Consider the following 19,308-nt stretch of genomic DNA (forward strand, 5'->3'; position numbering starts at 1 on the left):
AAAGGCACACGATTAGAGGTGGGGTCGAATCCCAATCTTGTTTGTGGCTATGGGAAACAGAGGAGAATGTTATACGTACCACAGACTACACTGTCCTCCTGGACAGTAGGAATGATGTGTTTAAAATCTGAAAACCTGTTGCGTTTCCCCTTTAAGTAGCACAGTAGTGTAAATCAAATCAAATCAAATGTATTTGTAAGGCCCGACAACACGCGTTAATGTCCCCATCACAATAAATCAAGAACAAAACAAAAACACCATAAAGTAAAAAAAATTTAAATAAATTAATGCAACACTCCCAGACATACCCCACGCGAAGGTAAGGAAAAACTCACTAAAACCTAGGGGGGGGGGATCTCCCTTCTTAGATGTCAGTGATAGTAGTGTTGCAATAAAACAGGTGAACAGTTGGTACGCATGCACTCATATGTGTAATGAAACACAGATAAGTGCATGCAATAGCAACTGAACAACTGTAAAAAATAAATAAATAATAAAACAGGCTAAGCAAGACTAGTTAAGCTGGACCCAACCACCACATTCATACATGCTTGTTTCAATAATGTGGAGTCAATCAGTCAAAAATCATGAAAATGTGATCATGAGTCAAATCATGACATACGTATAGCTTAGCTTTGAACCTCATGGAAATGGATGGGAAGTGACTCATTCCATATATATGCATGATATTCATTCTTATTATTTTACTTTTGTATTTGTTGTATTCAGACCGTAACCAACCCCTACCATGGAGGGTATCATCAGTGGACGCCCCGTACACCTGACGAGGAAACACTGAACTAGGACACGACTCTCACTCGAGCGATAAAAAGCCCTGCTGCTGCATTCTCAAATTCCTTGGCGTCCATATCTCCACCCGGTGCCCCCGTCTGCACGCCGGCCATGGCCCGGGCAAGCTGGCAGGGAGAGATCTTAGCACTGGCCTCCAGGTAACGGTTAGCTTTTACGTTAGCCTCCAGGAAGGGATTGGCTTTGGCGTCAGCCGCGTTAGCAGCGCGGTTACCATCGCAGCCCTGCGAGGTCTCCAGAGCATCCCGGAGGGTCCCCAGCACGGCCGCACAGAGCGCACGCCCCGCGGGGCCCTCGGCCGGGCAGCACACCTCGGCGTACAGCCTCTGCGCCTGCCGGATGTAGTCCGAGAACACGGCGCAGGTGAGCACGCCGTACCGGAAGACGTCGTAGGGCACCGCCTCGTGGTCCTGGCAGTGGAGGCGACGGAGAAGAGGGGCGGAGGTGGAGGCCGGGACCCCACCCTCGCTGCACAGGCATTGAAGCGCCTGGGTGTAGAGGCCCCCCCTCACCCCACCTGGAGCGGGGCCATTAGTGCAGGGGCCCTCGGAGGCCTCAGGAATGCCACTTTGCTCATGTCTCTTGGGCCCAGTCTGGGTCAGGAGGTCGTAGGCCACGCCCACGTTGTTGCTGAACGCAGACCTGGAGCCAAGAAAGAGGAGACGTGAAGTGGATTGTCTGTGACATGAAATAATTCCCTTCCGCTTTCTCATACATTGCAAGGGTATCATTCTCATTGCCACATTTTTTTTATCCACTTTTTCTCCCATTTTCTATATTTTCTCCCACCCCAATTTCGTATCATCCAATTCAACCCTCCCCTGTCACGAACGCTGTTTCTTGCCTCCCACAAGCCGGCTGCAATGTGGACTAAGTCATACATAGCACAAGTCCCCTCCGGTACTTGAGGTAACAGCAGTCGCATCTTTTCACCTGCGCAGCTCGATCTCTCAGTGTCGAGGAGTAACGCGTGGGAGGCTCACGCTGCCCCCGACACTTCCTGATTCTACTGCGCAGGCGCACCAACCGACCTGTAGGAGTCGCTGTCCACAACGCCCGATCCCCACCCATCAGTTTCCCATCCCCTAATACGGCCAACGTGTATTAGTACGGACGACCAGCTAAACTGAAAGCAATGTGGAGCGCTGGGATCGCGCGTCTCCGCATCCGTGGCGAGCGCCTTGCCCACTACGCCACGTAGCCGCCCTCTCATTGCCACATATTTAAAACTGTAGCCTAGCTACCGCCTACGCAGACAGAAAAAGAGATAGCCTAGTCAATAATACATAATATTATAGTCTAGAAAAACTGAAAACACTTTTTGTTAAATAATAATAATACAGCTCAAATCTATATTTGATTATTTATTATAACTATTGGTCCTGTAAAATCTGCAGACCTTTGAGAGTGATGCGACAGCCGCAGGTGCCACAGGGCCCTGTTGAGATGCTGCTGCTCCTGTACGCATGCGCTCAGGGTACCGTTGATCAGCTGATCTCCATCACCGCATCCAGCGACGCTGTTCTCCGACACTGATGATGCAAGGTTGCAGAAGTGGTCGGCTAGAAACCCGATGGGGTCGTCCGATCTAGCCTCAACCATCTTCATTATCGCCCCTCGGATTAGCTCTCCCACTCCCACCTGCGAGAGGAATTCCCTCTCGCTGTCTGATTTTGTTGTCTTGTTTTCGCACATCTCCCCCGAAGAACCGCCGGACCTGCGCTTCTCCGCCATTATTATTCTGGGTGGCACTGGCAACGTTAGCGGAAGTGATTCGTAACGTACTACTGTACCCTGCCTGTTGGCGCGGTCCAGGCGGTCCGGTCCGGTCTGCTTGGAAAATGGGGCCGTTTCTTTAATGTATTTATTGGTCCAATGTTGAAAATGTGCCAGAGAAACGTCACGTCGACCCTCTGAGAAAACGACGGCTTGAAAAAAAAATCCAACCTCTATACTTGCACCTTGCCCTCATCCTTTGTTTACATTGGTTACTATGGACACTAGCCGATATATTCGTGTTTTCTGTGTGCAAACTAAAGCCACAAACTATGCGAAGACTCATAGGCCGAATTTGTAGTTTACCAACACATACACGGACAATTCACTATGTATTTGTAAATCTGGTATGTCATAAATGTATAGATGTAGCAGTACTGTATCTGTATGTCGTGTATGGTGTATGTCATGTTATGATGAATTTAAAATGGGGGACCCTGATGTAAACAAGACGAAAGTCTTTCTCTGGTCTGCATCCCCTTAACAATTGTGTGCATTGAGCCGTACTGTATTGTACCCATTCTGCAATCTGTTAATACAGTTTTCAATCATCAATTGAAAATGGGGGACCCTGATGTAAACAAGACAAACATATTTCTCTGGTCTGCATCCCCTATAGGCCTTAACAATTGTGTGTATTGAGCCGTACTGTATTGTACCCATTCTGTAATCTGTTAAATAAAGTTTTCATTCATTCACACAATACTCGCATTCATCTAAAATACTTGCACATGGACATGTAAATTTGCACATACATACTGATTACAATACTCACACATACTGTACATGACACTCAAATATAGGCTACATTTGTGCATGTTTCATGTTTATGTGCATGGGTATTCAGTAGATGTATGTGCAAGTGATTTACAAGTATATGTACAAGTATTTCACATGTATTTATTAGTATTTTGTCTCATTTATGCGTTTCATTATGCCACATCAATGTGGAACGCCCTACTCACAGCCGTAAAAAAAAACGTGAATCCCTACCCACCTTCAAAACCTCTCTCAAAGAGCACCTACGGGAGGCTTTAATTCGAAACTGGCCCCCGTAAATGTCTGAACCCCCCTCCCACCCCCTCCTAATGTACAGTTCCCTCCCCCTCGTATGTATATATTTACTGTTAGGATCTGTTTAACTAACAGTACTGTATATTTGCATATCTTATGTCACAAATGTAACAGTACTGTATATCTGTATGTAGGGCTGGGCGATATGGCCTCTAATTGATATCACAATATCTTTTGGCTATGTCACGATACACAATATATATCACAATATTTTGACATTTCCGCTAAAGCACTTAAAAATGCTTGATTTAACCCTTTGATGCATACAGTCACGCCAACATGAATGAATGAAAACTTTATTTAACAGATTGCAGAATGGGTCAAATACAGTACGGCTCAATACACACAATTGTTAAGGGGATGCAGACCAGAGAAAGACGTTTGTCTTGTTTACATCAGGGTCCCCCATTTTCGATTCATAGTGATGAGGCTTGATGATGAGACATGATGATTATAATAGTCCCTGCAACATATGTCTGCATTAAACCATGAAGATGCTCTCAAAAATAATTAAATGAAAAGTTTCTAAAAATCTAAGAGTAGTCTACTGACACACTAATACAGATTTTTTTTATTAACATCTAAGACAATTTATATAAAAACTCTTGGGTACCTAAGACTTTTGCACAGTACTGTGTTTTCTATCCACTTTAGCCAAAAATACACACAATTATATATACTGTATGGATGAGGGTTTGTGCAAAACATCACAATGTCCACGATACGTTTAAAAAGTATCGTTAATGAACTGTACCCGATATTTATTTAATATCGTCATATTGCCCACCCCTATCTGTATGTCATAAATGTCATGATTAGATTAGATTTTTATATTTGTATGTTGTGTAGGTCATAAATGTCATTATGAATTGAAAATGGGGGACCCTGATGTAAACAAGACAAAAGTCTTTCTCTGGTCTGCATCCCCTTAACAATTGTCTGTATTGAGCTGTACTACTGTACCCATTCTGCAATCTGTTCATTAAAGTTGTCAATCAATCAATTCATGTATACTGTATCTAAGAGTATTCTGTATGCATGTACATGTACAGCCTATAGGCAGCTTCCCATAAATGGCCTGTGTGTTTATGCCATATTATTTGACCATCTATTTCCCCCCACATCTACTGCGATACAATAAACAAGTTCAATAACCAAGCACAACATTTATTGTTTATAAATAGGCCTACATTCTCCAAAGACTCAGAAAAAACATCATTGTATATCGCTGGATGAGGCTTACAAAAATGGTTGCAATAGACATTTATACAAGATAGCAGGATGTTTGATCCAAGATTACAGTAACAACACTAGAGCCCAAACGATATTGACCTATCACAGACATATCTTAATTTGCCGATATGTAGGTCAATTGGTGCCGATATTAAAACATTTTCTTTTACAGAACATAATGTAGAGAAAAATGCTTGGGGTAATTTAGAAATGTTGTCATCACAGTTAGAAATGGTGTCATCACAGCAAGATATAATTCAGTCATAAATCATAATACGAATCTCATAGCTAGCTGTTTTCACGTTTTTGCCAGTGACTTCTCTTTTAAAACCTACCTATTATGTAAATATAAAAGATAAATTCATCATTAGTGAAGATTAAACTTTTTAAAATAGAACAGAATAACATAGAACATGCAATGCAAACTAGTTGGGTTCCGGCTCAAATATAATTCAGTTAATGTCTCGCACCTTTAAAAAAAAATTATAATTATGTTTTACAGACAGCTGAGACTGGAAGAAGTAAAGTGTGGGACTACATTAAAAACCTTTTTATTTTTAGGACCTTGGCAGATATCGGAATATTTTACTCCTTAATATCGGTATCGGCTCCAAAAATCCAGTATCAGTCGGGCTCTAAACAATACCTTTCAATTCCATCTCGGGCTGCTGATATAGACCACCGCACACCAGTATGCTCAAATCATGGGGGAGAAAATGAATGAATGTGGATGAGAGCCTTGACATTAAGTGGTTGTAGCTACGGCTGTGGGGGTGCGGGAGACATGATCCAATAGACTTTTATATGCTCGAGTCTCCTGAACATGGAGACACCAATCCCAAGTCGATCGGCACTTTCTCGGCCGAGCTATAGTCACTTTTCCGCACCTACTCCGCATGCGCAGATTGATAAACCTAGATCTCTGGACCATCCAGAGAGACTCCGTGGGCAATCGGCGCATGCGGAGTTCGGAAGTAGGTGCGGAAAAGTGACCATAGCTCGTCCGAGAAAGTGCCGATCGACTTTGGACTGGTCTCTCCGTATACAAGTCTATTGGATCATGTCTCCAGCACCCCCACAGCTACTGTACAACCACTTAACTCATTGACTGCCACGCTGTTTTTCCATCTGTACTCCCTGGTGCCAGCGCTTTTGACCATTTTCACGATGTTTGCAGATCGTATATTCTATAAAATAGCTATGGAGACAATAGTATGGCTCATTTGAAAGGCAATATTTATACTCCAACAGGGAACAAACCGTTTATTTCTACATACCTTCGTTCCTGCGCAATCCCAGGGTAAAACCTGTCCCGTTTCAAAAGAATCCAGTCGTTTCCTGGAACGCGAGATATTACGTGTTTTCTGTGCAGCATGCGCATTTCGTGCGGGTTGCTCGCCTGACACCTATATTATTTCCAGGTCAAAGCTAAATATGACCATACATAGAATGGTTCTATTCACAAAGCCACCATGGATGGGGGGGGTTCCTCGCGGACTCGTTTTCTGACGCTGGGATCATCACAAATACATGTTTTATGATGGGGTTTGGTAAAATAGACTTTACCTTTGTCAGCAGGTCCACCAAAACCTGTCCACTCTTGCTCCGAAGTGTCTGAGTCAGAACAGGAACAATTTAAATAAATAACGTTAGTTGGCTCTAGGCGTTCGCCATTGCCGAACGTTAGTTGGCTCTAGTCTGGAGCTAACGTTACATCCAAACAGCCTGTTTGAAAATACTAGAATCCAACATAGTCTGGTGAAAACGCACCGTATGTTATGGATGGATCGTCACCGTTTGTCCTCTTCATAATAATCTCCAATAGTTCGCTCTAGGCGATCGCCATTGCCGAACGTTAGTTGGCTCTAGTCTGGGGTGCTCTCAACTCGGCGACAGATAATGTTAGATGCTCGGCCGGTTTGACTATAGTATTTTTTATGATTTACTAGAAGGGCTGAGACCAATGTAGTCTGGTGAAAACGCACCTTATCATCCATAAGTGTGATCGTTTTGTCCTCTTCATAATAATCTCCAATAGTTCGCTCGCCATTGCATAGGCAGTTCACAGGCTAGTGGCTACTACTGTGCACAGCAGTGAGTGAGCAACCCCCCCCCCCCCCCCACAGTAAACTAGCCCAGTTCAAAAGGTAGGCGATGCTGCCACCTATCGGGATTCGATCGTCATTTCAATTCGAATTCACTCAGAGGTACCAGGATCACACAACAAGGTCCGGCTGACTGTTTAGTATAATAATAATTAAAAAATTCAAAACGAGTATACTCGTTTTTGGCGGTGAACACATGGGAGCCAAAAAACGAGTATACTCGTTTTTGCCGTTCAATGAGTTAATGTCAAGGCTCTCATCCACATTCATTCATTTTCTCCTCCCACTCTCTCTCCCATGAGCTCAATGTAACGCGGAAGTGCAGTGGTCTATTGCTAACGTTATCCAAGCATCTCGCCGTTATGTGCGTCGACTCCATTCTTCAGATACACACTGTGTCCATTGCTGTGGGCGACTTTCTTCTCCGTGGCCATCGCGTCGTCGTGGACGGGGGTCCCGGGACGAGGCAGGAAGCCTCTCTGTAGCTTGTGTTCCAGGTGCATGTGATTCTGAGGGGGCAGTCCTAGGCACGCTCTGAAACAGACAGGGAGGAGGAAGACCATGTTAACATATGTGTTTTAGACATGATGAGGGGCAGGTCAATTCAAGCATGCGTGACATCGATCTACTTTGTGTGCATTGGTGGAGTAGGGTTTAACCCTTGCACTACCACACTACAGACGGTTAACCCTTTCACTACCATACACTACAGACGGTTAACAGTATGTAGTGTTTGGCAGTGAAAGGGTTAATCGTCTGTAGTGTGGTAGTGAAAGGGTTAACCTTTTGTATTGTCACAGTGAAAGGGTTAACCCTTTGGTAGTGTGGTAGTGAAATGGTTAAGGTTAGTCAGCATGTACACACGGGAGCTTGGCTCCCGCTTTGCATTCATTTGTGGGCGAACTAGCCGTCGTTTTATTTTAAATTTTTTATATTTCTATAACCTTTATTTACCCAGGCAAGCAAGTAAGAACAAATTCTGATTTTATTTATTGTCAAAAGTATGCATAATGTTGTGTTAATTCCACAACAAGAGATATGTAATGTTAATTACCTGAAATGATTCCGTTTTTTGGGGGGGGAACCCTGCATATATCGGTATCGGTTGATATCGGTATCGGAAATTAAGAGTTGGACAATATCGGTATCGGTAAAAAAGCCAATATCGAGCATCCCTAATTGTGGCTCATGCCTATTTGACAACGTCATAGGTAAGAAGGAAATAGGGCTAAGGATGTCCCCACTGGCTCTCGATCAAGGAAAGCATTAACTTCAAAATACTACTCCTCACCTTCAAAGCCCTCCATAGTCTGGGTCCCAGCACAAGAGAACATAATATGTGTGTAAGCCAATGGGCATAGACTACCGCGAAGATCTGGCAACGTGGAACCCAAACCCTGGCGGGGGGCGGCTGAGCGTGTTCTGACCTCATGACGTTCTCTATGCAGGCTCTCTGGCGGAAGAAGGCGTTGACCAGCGGGCACCCCGGGGGGACCAGAGGGGCCTTACAGAGGAAGGAGAGCAGAGCCAGGACGCTGTGGAAGGACTGGTACTCCTCCTCTCCCTGGGGCCGCACCGCCACGCGCTGACACAGCTCCGTCAGGATCACCAGGTCCAGGATGATGGGGCTGGCCAGTAGAGAGTCCTTACAGGGAAGAGACGCTATCAAATTACTGTCATGTAAACATGTGTGCTGTCAGGCGATTAATTTTTTTTTATCTAATTAATTACAGGATTTGTAATTAATGAATTAATCTAATTAATCGCATTTTAAGCCTGATATTCTATAATCATATTTCATGTGTCCGGATGGCAGAATTCAGTACTGTATCTACAAAACCTTCTGTTTATAATCATCTTCCATTTATTCATTTGCTTAGATTTTTCAGGTCTGGTCAATTTTAGCATGGTGTTATTCACAGTTAAAGATAAAAAAAAAAAAATTGATATTCTCATTTGGTTCATTACAATTTACTCAAGCCTAGTAACAGACACAGTATTTCTGACACTGGGAATACATTCCCTGAGATCCATAGATGTCCCTAGAATCAGATACCAAGAACATGCAAATGGACTGTAAATGTGTATTCTACATTCTTATTGAATGAATGAGATAAAAAAATAATAATTTGTTTTTAATTAATTTAGTTAATTTTCATAACGCGATCATTTGCTGTGTAATTAATTAATCTAATTAACGCGATAAACTGACAGCCCTAGTAAAACAGTTATGTTTTCTTTTTTCGTATACTAAACACAAAACACAAAATCAATTACGTGATGAATAAAATCCATTGTATATAATAATTGTTCATCTGAAAACAAACAAAGAATTATTTTCAAATACTATTTGACCCCAGGTCTGGTCATTCACACATACGTATATTGTATTATCTACATACAAATCATGTGTAATAATCACTTACCTCACAGGTATTGTGCAGTGCAATAGTGTTGGTCCCTCCCATCATGATTTCAGAGATGTACTCGTCCATAGCGCGCTTACTGTCTCCCACGTATGGGACGTACTTAATCACCACCTGCACACATAAAACATGCACGTCATAACAATCCTACCCCCATATGATGCTCTCTCTCTCTCTCTCCATCACACACACATTTGAATGATTTATTCATGTCGATATAAATCACAAACAGGCAAGTGACATAAACACCGTAAATGTTGTCAGTTACTCAGGGGCCTTTCAGTCTCATACATTTCAATTGTAAATCAGGGTGGTGGTGCTGCATACATTAGTCAGACAGCCCAATGACATATAGAGTCTGCTTCAAGGGTATAATAATCTACCACGTACAGACGTACACAGTGGTCTGGTTTTTCTGCTGGCTGGTACAGTATGGGGTTGGACTGGACCATGACATATAGAGTCTGCTTCAAGGGTATACTGAATCTACCGTGCACACACGCAGACTTACACAGTGGTCTGGTTTCTCTGCTGGCCGGTACAGTATGGGGTTGGACTGGACCATGTCATCTACCACGTTGCTCTTGGAGATCTCCTTGGAGCGGAACTGCTGCGGAGCCGACAGGTTCTTCCCGTCGTTGTTGCCGAGGTGATTGTAACTAACAATGGAGGCCGGCTGTCATGGAAACAGAAAAGTCCTTGCCTGCTTCAATTTGATGCATCTTATAAATAATATCTTACTTTTCCTTCCTACCTCTTGCACTGGATTGCTCTTTGCAACTATATTTGCACAGTTTTGTAAAGTTATTTATTTATATGATCTTGTGTTGTCATTGTTTGTATGTGTTTTTAATGCCATTCCTTGTTTGACTGAAGACGTGTGTAATGTAGTCATATTGTTTTATTGCTACCATCCCCTGGCTGGCTACAAAATACATTCCCCCCCCGGTGTGACAGTAAAGATCTTAATTCAGCTGAAGTGATCGTACTATAAACGCATTAGTAGTTTTCTCTCTGGGGAATGCAGAGGGGAGAAGGGAGGGAACAACACATTGTTAACCTTTTCACTGCCACACGACAAAGGGATAACCCTTTCACAACCACACTACAGCGCATAAACAAAAGGCCTAACTTTAGTCTTCCTGGTGTCAAAGAGAAGCCTCCTCCGTCTCACCTTGATACCGGCGCTGACCAGGAAGTCCACCAGCACCGACTTGATCTTGGTCTGACCGGACTTGAAGTCGTCTCCTCCGATGAACACCCCTCTCTGCACCGCCAGCTCCACGGCCCCCGGGACGAAGGTGTTCTGCGGGGAGCCGTTGATGAAGGCACAGCCTTCTTGTATGCTAGCGACCGCAAACAACGTGGAGGGAGACACCTCCTCTGCACCGGCCTGGGAAGAAGACGACAAGTAAGACAATAATAACCACTACATACATAGGAACTAATGACAAACGATACGTTAAAAGAACACGCCAACATTTTGGGAAATTAGCTTACCGGTCATGTCCGCTTCCATTCATTGTGCTAAGCTAGGCTAACGTGCAGCCAGATAGCTTTCTACTGAACGCACAGAGAGGAAACTGGTATCTATCTTCTAGTCTCTCTCTGGAGAAAACTGTAAGCTAATTTCCCAAAGTGTTGGCGTGTTCCTTTAACAAACTGTTAATTAATCATCAGTTATTCAAGCCTCAGACTTGATGTCTCAGCACAGGGACGTCCTTCCAGAAAGGCTTCTACTTCACTTCCCAGTAGTCTGTGATGTATGTATTGGGCCGTCTCTTTTCTATATATATATAATTTTTTTTGTAAATGTCAACAATGCCACTGTTGAGACCAAACACACTAGCATCTCTCCACACCAGTCTTGCTAGTCATCAACCGTCAAACTGATGTGAGTAAAGCGAGACAGAATATATCTCTTTGCGTCGTATTTAAATGTTGCAAATCATGTATTTGATTCTGCTCGTCCGAGATCGGAAATAGCTAATACTGTCTATTTCAAACCCGTCGCCGCTTTTGAATCACACAGCCACAGTGGAGTGCTGGAGGGACTAATCCTTTCATCTTTTAAGCTTTATTAATCACACAATGTGATGAAGGATTACCGTTTGACTCCTAGTAGTTGTTGGGAGGTTAAAGTAGAACAGGTAAATCACAACAAGCTGGGCCAGTCAGGGGTTCTTCAAAACAAGACGGTTACAAGGACCCAGGCTCACGAAAACAACCTATGGATCCGTCTCAAACCCCGCCCTCTTTTCTCAACTGTCGCTTCCCTCAGACAAACGACAGAGGAAGCGACAGTTGTGATTGGAGGGATCAAGAAAAGAGGGCAAACTCTAGGTTTGGGATTGTGTATTGAAGTTATGTAGGGAACCAAAATTATTATTATTTTGAGACTTTTATTGTATTTTATATATATATATATATATATATATATATATATATATTTTTTTTTTATTGCACCAGTACAATACATTCCATATTGATGCACACAAGCAAACTTATCTTTCTTTTTCTTCAAAGAACATTTTTACAGCGGCATATAACAACAAACATTCTTTCATTTCATTTTATACATAAAAATTAACAGGTTAGCTAAATAAGATAGATTCTTTCTGGAAAATAGGAAAGAGACCAAAAGACCAAAACAATAGAAAAAGGCTAAAAGCCAAGACAAAACAGAGAATATACTGTACCTTCAGCCATTAATGTTGCAAGAATAACACTGTGAAACTTATATACCATCTTCATCCTCCCTCAGACCCTAAGTAATCCAACACCGTCCCCATGCCTTATCAAACACCTTTCTCCGTCCTGCATTTTTAAATCTAAGCCTCTCTAAGTAGAGGGTCTCACCCAGCTCTCTCATCCACATTTCAAATGAGGGTGCTGCATCAGACTTCCAGAGTCTCAAGATTAGCTTTTTAGCCAATACAGCACCTAAATATACCTAAACATTTTCACAGCCAGAATACAGAGTAGCAACGTCGAAAGAGCCCAGAATGGCCACTAAGGGGCAGGGTTCCCACTGTTTGTTAAAGGTCCTGTGTCTTATAAATGGCCTTTTCCAGTGTTTAGCATTGTTTTATATGGGGGTTAGTATCAATGGGTCTGTGTCTCTAATTACCATTTTGGTGGATTGCACTAATTCAGTTGAGACAATCTCCCCCGCCCACAATCAACAATTCGCTCAACAACAGAGCGAGTGGAATTACTTCCTCAAACAGAGGGTGCCGACAGACAGCAGAGAACGAGCGAGCGAGAGAGATAGAGGGAGAGAGAGAGAGATAGAGGGAGAGAGAGAGAGATAGAGAGGGAGAGATAGAGGGGGAGAGAGAGAGGGACCGCGCGCAGGAGTGTGTAAATGTGTGCGCGCGCGGGGATGGTTGTTCTCCCCCGCAGTCGGGAGCACTCGCATGACTGTCAAAATATTTTTGCGCATGCTCCCACGCGCACGCCCATATTCCGATCCGTGTAATAATATTCACAGGGGTATATATTGTCATTTGAAACAAGTTACCAATGCATTGTCCTGTGGGATTATGCCCCCCCCCGCGGCGAAATTAATTAGTATCCCCCTCAATCTTTCTATCTCTCTCTGTCTGCCAGTCGCAGACTGTGGGTGACTGTCACTCAAAGCACTTATGGGCGGAGCCCAGCCCAAAAACTGCTTGAAATTTTGAAGTGGAAAAATGCTGCTTTAGAGTAATTGATTAGAAATAGAAAACAATGAATTTTCTTGAAAATAGCTTTACAGATGTGTTCCATAGATTCACAGGAATTGTGTAAAGTTGCCCAAATAGTGAAAGGAATAATGCATGTCCCCTTTAAAAGCTTTTGAGTACAAATCAAATATAGCAGACCAGAATGTGTGTAGGTTGGGACAAGACCAGAGTTGATGTGTAAGGGTACCATCTTGATTTTTGCATTTGTTACACAATGCTGATACACTATATACTAGGATACATCTTATTTACTTTCACCTTGAGTAGTGCAACCTATGTATCACTTTAAATTTAATCAAATTATGTCTAACATTTACAGAGCACCGGTGAATATTTGTAAGACACGTTTCTTTGTTGTATTTTTAAGTGTGCTATATAAATAAAGTTCATTCTTATTATTATCATTATTATTAAAGATGACTTCAAAGTGTACCTCCTGTCCCTCCAAAGGTATTGTCGGTACAAAAGAAGATGGTATATAATATACTATCTACTTTTGTAGGAATGATGACTTTAGCGGGACAGGAGATAATCTCGGAGAGCAGAGAATCTCGATGATCTATGAATCGAGACATGTCTGAACAAAACCTTGTTTTAACGCGAGCCTGACTTGAACTTTGCGGCACCCTCTGATCTCTGGTGAGACCTCCCCCCCTCACCTGGATAGCCGCCAGCAGGTTCTGGGCGGTGTCATTGAGCCCGGGTCTGATGTCACAGAAGCGTTCGGTGTTGGCGGTCCACAGGACGATTACTTTTTCCACACGGCTTGACTGACGGAAGTCCCTGATGTCTGCTCTGATCTGCTGCACCTGGAGAGGAGCAGGGGGACAGTGTATTGTTCTTAAAAAGGTGCTATAGATAACATTCAGCCACTAGATGTCGCACTAGAGCACCAGCATGTAATTTATTTGTAACATTTGTATGTAGGAGTAATCTTTTTTTCCCCCACAGAGCTTTTAGAAAGGTGCAGAATAAAAGGTATTGCTTCCCGCCCCCCTCCCCTCCCCCCAAAAGAAAATATTGATTAATGAATTTATCATTGAAAAAACCTTTGCGGATCCAAAATTAATGTTGTTGTTTACAGCGAGGCATGTATCCCCTCCCTACTTCCAATTTCCCCATGTGCAATGCACCCGATTGGATAAATGACATGCTGGCGCGCTAGTGCGACATCTAGTGGCTGAATGTTATCTATAGCACCTTTAAGTAATAAATCATAGTTACGTCTCATTACACTGCATGAAACACCAGTAAGTGTGCAGGCTTCACTTTTATCATTGTACAGTGTTAGTACAGTAGAGTTGTTTTTGTTTGTTTACATTGAGTAACTCTGCCCCTACCTGCTCAGCCATACTGCCCGTCAGGACGTTGTTCGCTCGGCTCGCTTGGTTAGCAGCAATGAAGTCTGGGATATAGATGGAGGGTCTGGGTTTCATGCAGCTCATGTGAGGGCGGAGCTTCTCCTGAAGTGACCATTCGAACACCTCCGCCCGCTCCATTGCACAGCCAAGGTCCATTGACGAGATGTCCCAGCCTAATCCAAACAATTACACACACACACACCAATGAGTAATGAATTACATACATGTTCTTAAATCAATGAGTAATCATGTTTAATAATTGTGATTTCAATATCAATCAAAATAATCATGATCATAATCAAGCAGCCCTAATTGGGGGCAGGGGAGACCAGTGGTAATCACACTGAATACCATAGTTCTGCATTTAACAATCAATATTCTACATCAAAAGGTTACCAAAGCTTTTAACCTCCGGTTTGTCATCTCCTTGTCGACGTCTAGGATCACACATACCATCAAAGACGATGTCATTAGGGTGCACCATGGGTAAGAGGTCACGGAAAGGCACGTTGACCTCTCCCTCGGGCCCGGAGCCCAGACACACTGTGGACGCCTGCAGGAGGGAGCCATAGTAGTTTGCTTTCTGGGGAATGCAGAGAGGAGGGAACATATTTTTAACCATTTCACTACCATACTACCAAAGGGTTAACCCTTTCACCGCAACAATACAGAAGGTTAACCCTTTCACCGCCACACGACAAAGTGTTAACTCTTTCACAACCACACTACAGACCGTTAACCTTTTCACTACCAAACAGTGTTTGATCAGTTTGACCCAACAGTCATCCGTAAACAAAATCACTTGTCCATCAATCACATTAATATATAATAATTACAGTTAATAAATAAGTTATTTTACTATTTGACTATTATATTTCAGAACAAAAACGGCAACAAATGAAAACAAGTCATCATTTCAACATCTCCAAAAAATTTGTTACAACCTCCCTCCTCTGTACTGTACCTTTCTAGAATTGCTCTTTTGTAATTTATTTTGAGTTTAATTTCGTCATCCAATCCATTCCAGAGAGTTACCCCACAAGCAGAAACACACATGCTTTTAAGTCCCATCGTTGAGTGGGCATATTGTGTTTACTTGGTGTTTCATGTCAGAAGTTCCCCCCCCTCCCCCCCATGCTGCTATGATGCCTGAATTTCCCCAAGGGGATCAATAAAGGAATATCTTATCTTATCTGATCTTAAGATGCAACAATATTTTCTATAGGTTCGCTGCACATGGTGTTGTTTGTTTTGGAAGCGAACGTGGGCGTCTGACCATGTCATCGTTTTGTAAAAGTCTCTGTCCATGCTAAACCCCATTTTGTAAAAGTCTCTGTCCACACTAGGGGTGGAACGGTTCACAAAATCTACGGTTCGGTTCGTATCACGGTTTTGGTATCACGGTTTTCGGTTCGGTTGGGTATACGTTTTTTTTTTTTTTTTAATATTTAAATGTAACACTCCAAAAATACCATACATCAGCATAAGATATGTAGCCTAAAAATAATCCAACTTTTCAGTTATTCTCAAGGACGTAGTCATGCAAAAACTGAAAGAATGAGGCAGTTTGACATCGGGCACATTATTTTGACAGTGATGGTTAGAGCTAGTAGTCTGGTCAGTTTAGGCAAAATGGCTGCAAAAAATTATAAAGCCAATGTTTTTCTGTTAATTTAGGGCCTGATAAACAAATAAATGCAAGGAGCTAGGCAAAGTCCCTGAAACGGCCACGCCCACTTTTTAGGCCTGGAATTTTGTATCTCGGCTCCTAAAGGTGGGTTGATTTTGGGCTCAAAAGTTGCGGAAACACCACATTTATATTAGTGTTATGAACAAAAGACTCTTTACTTTTTCAGATATTTATGAAAAATCGCCCCATCGCCCTGTACAGACCGTCAATGTTGAGGAATTTGACGCAGAGCTTGGAGTTGTGTTTCAGAAGAGCATGGGAGAGGAGGAAGACTTTTTGATGGCGGCTATGAAGAACATTGGATCTGATGCATTACAGCCTGCAACTTGGACCTCACACCACGCTTCAAAGGAGCGTGACAAGACAGATGTCCCCAAAACAATCAACTGCATCATGCCAGTGATTGACCATGCTAGCAACACCGAACAGCTTCAGCTCCATGTCATGAGAATAGCAGTATCATACACAAGATATCTTAACCCAGGCCAGGTTGCAGTGGGTGGATCCGATCAGCCCCTTTATGCCATCGAGAAGATGATACAGTGGGCCATGGGAGAAGAGTTTTCTCATTCATACTTCTCTTTTATGGGTGGGCTGCACCTTGAGAAGGTTTCTCTGGTCTGTGTTGGCCAGTTTATAAAGGGAACTGGCCTGGATACCATCTTAACCTCAGCTAATCTGAACATCACTGGTCTGACAACTGCTGTATGTGATGTGAATTCCATAAAGAAGGCTAGCTACTGTGTTACAAAGGATCAGATTAAACCGAATATATATATTTATTGATTGATATATATTGCATAGTATTTGTATGTCGTTTGATATCCCTTGTATATTCCTTGTACATATACACGGAATATCCCTTTAGCCTAGTACAGACCATGGTGTTTCGTTCTCCTATTGGACAGCGGTCCACAGGCGCCGGGGCCATGCCTCCAGAGTCAGGTTCGGGGCCACCGTCAGGACATGTCTGTACATGCCCGGCCTTGCCCAGGAATACGAGACAGAAATGAGGTTGGCACTAGATTGTTCGCCGTGCATATAAATATGGCGCAGGTGAATACAGAAGTAGAGTTACCCAATAAGTTGAAGCCTCACCCACGATACTCTGTGCGGTGAAGTATGGCCTGTTTGGCCCCAAATAGAGCATTGAGACCGCGTGCGAATTAATAACTGAATTGTCAGAGTTTGGCGCTATACCGTCGAGTGCGACATATTTCTATTAAGTCAGTAATAGTCTATTTGTGTATAGTGTATCGTGCGGCTAAAGTTCTACAGTGACCAGCATCACCAACGCTTCCTCGTACCAGCTAGAGTGCTTATCCAGGCTGGGCTGCTTTCATGGCGCTTTCACCCGAGGAGACCTAGACGAGAACCGTGTGGACATGTACACTGGATTAATCTACCCGACGACTACATAGCCCTTTGCGGCTGGATTATATTTGTTTTGGTCCTGTGATTTATGGAGCGGAGAATCGCCGACGCCTACACGTGTGGGATTTACCCTGTGAGGAGCCACGTCGAGTCTGCGCCTCAGAGAGCCTGAGGCCGGCTAGCTTTCTTCACTGTGGAGCTACAGTCTACGGAGAACAGCTGTATTCGTCTGTGGATCAAGAGACTATTGCACCGTCTCCTGTACTTGGAGTCTCCTTAGTCATCGTTGACCAGACTCTCTACTACCGACAGATCCTCTACCCCTGCTGGCTTACAACCGGGGGGACCCTTCCAGTATCTCCCGCTATATATTACTAGTGTACCATAGATATAATTCCCTAAGATTCAGGTTGTATAATTACCTCCTGCGTAACCAGAGAATGGACATTCATTATTGATTTGCCTACGCACATTCCTTTGCCTTATAAGCGCATCCAAAGTAAAATAGAGAAGTATATTATGTACCTTTTGCTGCAATAAATACTTAATCACAACTTTGTGTGGAACCGATTCATTGTGGGAAGTGTTCATCATATTTATATATCATGTACTGTATGGCCAGTAATTAAAGTACATAAAGCGGTAGTGGTTTAATGATACCATACTTATCAATACAGTCAGGGAATTGTACCCCTCAGTTACATACTGCATTCAAATCCTGGCTGTGGTCCTGGCCAAGAGAGACGAGGCATTCCAGGCAAAACATCTAGAGGACAACAGTTTGATTTGGAGCAATTGGGTGGCCAATGAAAACAGCCCCATGTTTTCACTACTGGACCAATGTCCTTGAAGCATCAAGAAGGTTCTTATCTTCATCAGATCCTTTTGGGAGGCCAACTTCATCATGATGATCAGTGCACTTGAGCAGCTCATTCCTCTTTACTTTGCATTTGATCATACACACTATGCCAGATGGACATCAGTGTTTCTTCAATACACAATTTCACAATACACGCTTACCTAAGAATCTAAGCAATTCTTTGAAGGTTTTCTGTCTAATCAAGACAACAAGGTAGCCCTGAATTTCCTTTTCACCAGGATTGGTCTATTCTTTCAGCGGCTGTGATTCTGTGAGCGCCTTCTTTGGCCACTCAAAGAATGCTCAATTCAAAGCCTGGATGAACCACAGTAAGTTGACAGAGCTCACTGCTGCATTGAGAGGACTAAGTTGCGGTCCTAGTATCGAGACTGTTAAGAACAGCATGGAAGTTATTGAACCCTTGGTAATGAGCTGGTACAACAAGGCTGGACTGTACAACTGTGCCAGTATACGGTAGATGGACTCAGATTCCAGCTGTTCAAGCACTCAGTTAAAGATGAGCTGCGACACCTGCCCCCAAGCCAGGATGCACTTCTACAGCATCTGTTGAGAGCTGCATTCCAGGCAGGATGGCTGTGGGGGAACAGCCTTCTATGCCCTTGTCCCCCGGTTGTTGAATGGGGATGGACTACCGATGGGGAGGAACTCTTTGTCAAGTGGACCACAGTTTCCGCAGGAGACACATTGTCTCAAGTGTTTGAATCCCGTATGATGGGATGTGTGATGTGTTCAAATAAAGTTTTTTTGGACTTCAAATGGTTTGCTTTGTTTCTTGGGTGGTTGTTGGGGTCCTCATCTTCTAACAAAGCCTCAACCTAAACACTAGTATGCCCCATGAGTAGATTTAGAAC

The 19,308-nt window shown here is 43.2% G+C and overlaps 2 protein-coding genes across 3 annotated transcripts in view; both read right to left on the minus strand.

The window, feature by feature from the left end:
• Nucleotides 1-800: 800 nt before the first annotated feature.
• On the minus strand, nucleotides 801-2,544 carry tpgs1 (tubulin polyglutamylase complex subunit 1; the record flags this gene model as incomplete). Its single annotated transcript, XM_084309654.1, has 2 exons — nucleotides 801-1,452; nucleotides 2,210-2,544. The coding sequence occupies 2 exons, from the start codon at nucleotides 2,542-2,544 to the stop codon at nucleotides 801-803; spliced, it is 987 nt and encodes a 328-aa protein (XP_084165780.1).
• A 2,269-nt stretch (nucleotides 2,545-4,813) lies between these two features.
• The window catches only part of LOC311224729 (inositol-3-phosphate synthase 1-A-like), a 32,844-nt gene continuing 18,349 nt past the window's right edge, over nucleotides 4,814-19,308 (minus strand). For both annotated transcript variants that reach the window (XM_084309822.1, XM_084309823.1), the window contains 8 exons: nucleotides 14,967-15,096; nucleotides 14,493-14,686; nucleotides 13,812-13,961; nucleotides 10,599-10,817; nucleotides 9,936-10,100; nucleotides 9,425-9,538; nucleotides 8,426-8,643; nucleotides 4,814-7,532 (listed from right to left, as the gene is read on the minus strand). In XM_084309822.1, coding sequence (XP_084165948.1) covers nucleotides 7,340-7,532; nucleotides 8,426-8,643; nucleotides 9,425-9,538; nucleotides 9,936-10,100; nucleotides 10,599-10,817; nucleotides 13,812-13,961; nucleotides 14,493-14,686; nucleotides 14,967-15,096 — 1,383 coding nt within the window. In that variant the 3' untranslated portion in view covers nucleotides 4,814-7,339. The remainder of the gene's footprint in view (nucleotides 7,533-8,425; nucleotides 8,644-9,424; nucleotides 9,539-9,935; nucleotides 10,101-10,598; nucleotides 10,818-13,811; nucleotides 13,962-14,492; nucleotides 14,687-14,966; nucleotides 15,097-19,308) is intronic.

This window comes from Notolepis coatsorum (assembly GCF_963971535.1).
Source record: "Notolepis coatsorum genome assembly, chromosome: 3".
Classification (NCBI taxonomy): Eukaryota; Metazoa; Chordata; class Actinopteri; order Aulopiformes; family Paralepididae; genus Notolepis; species Notolepis coatsorum.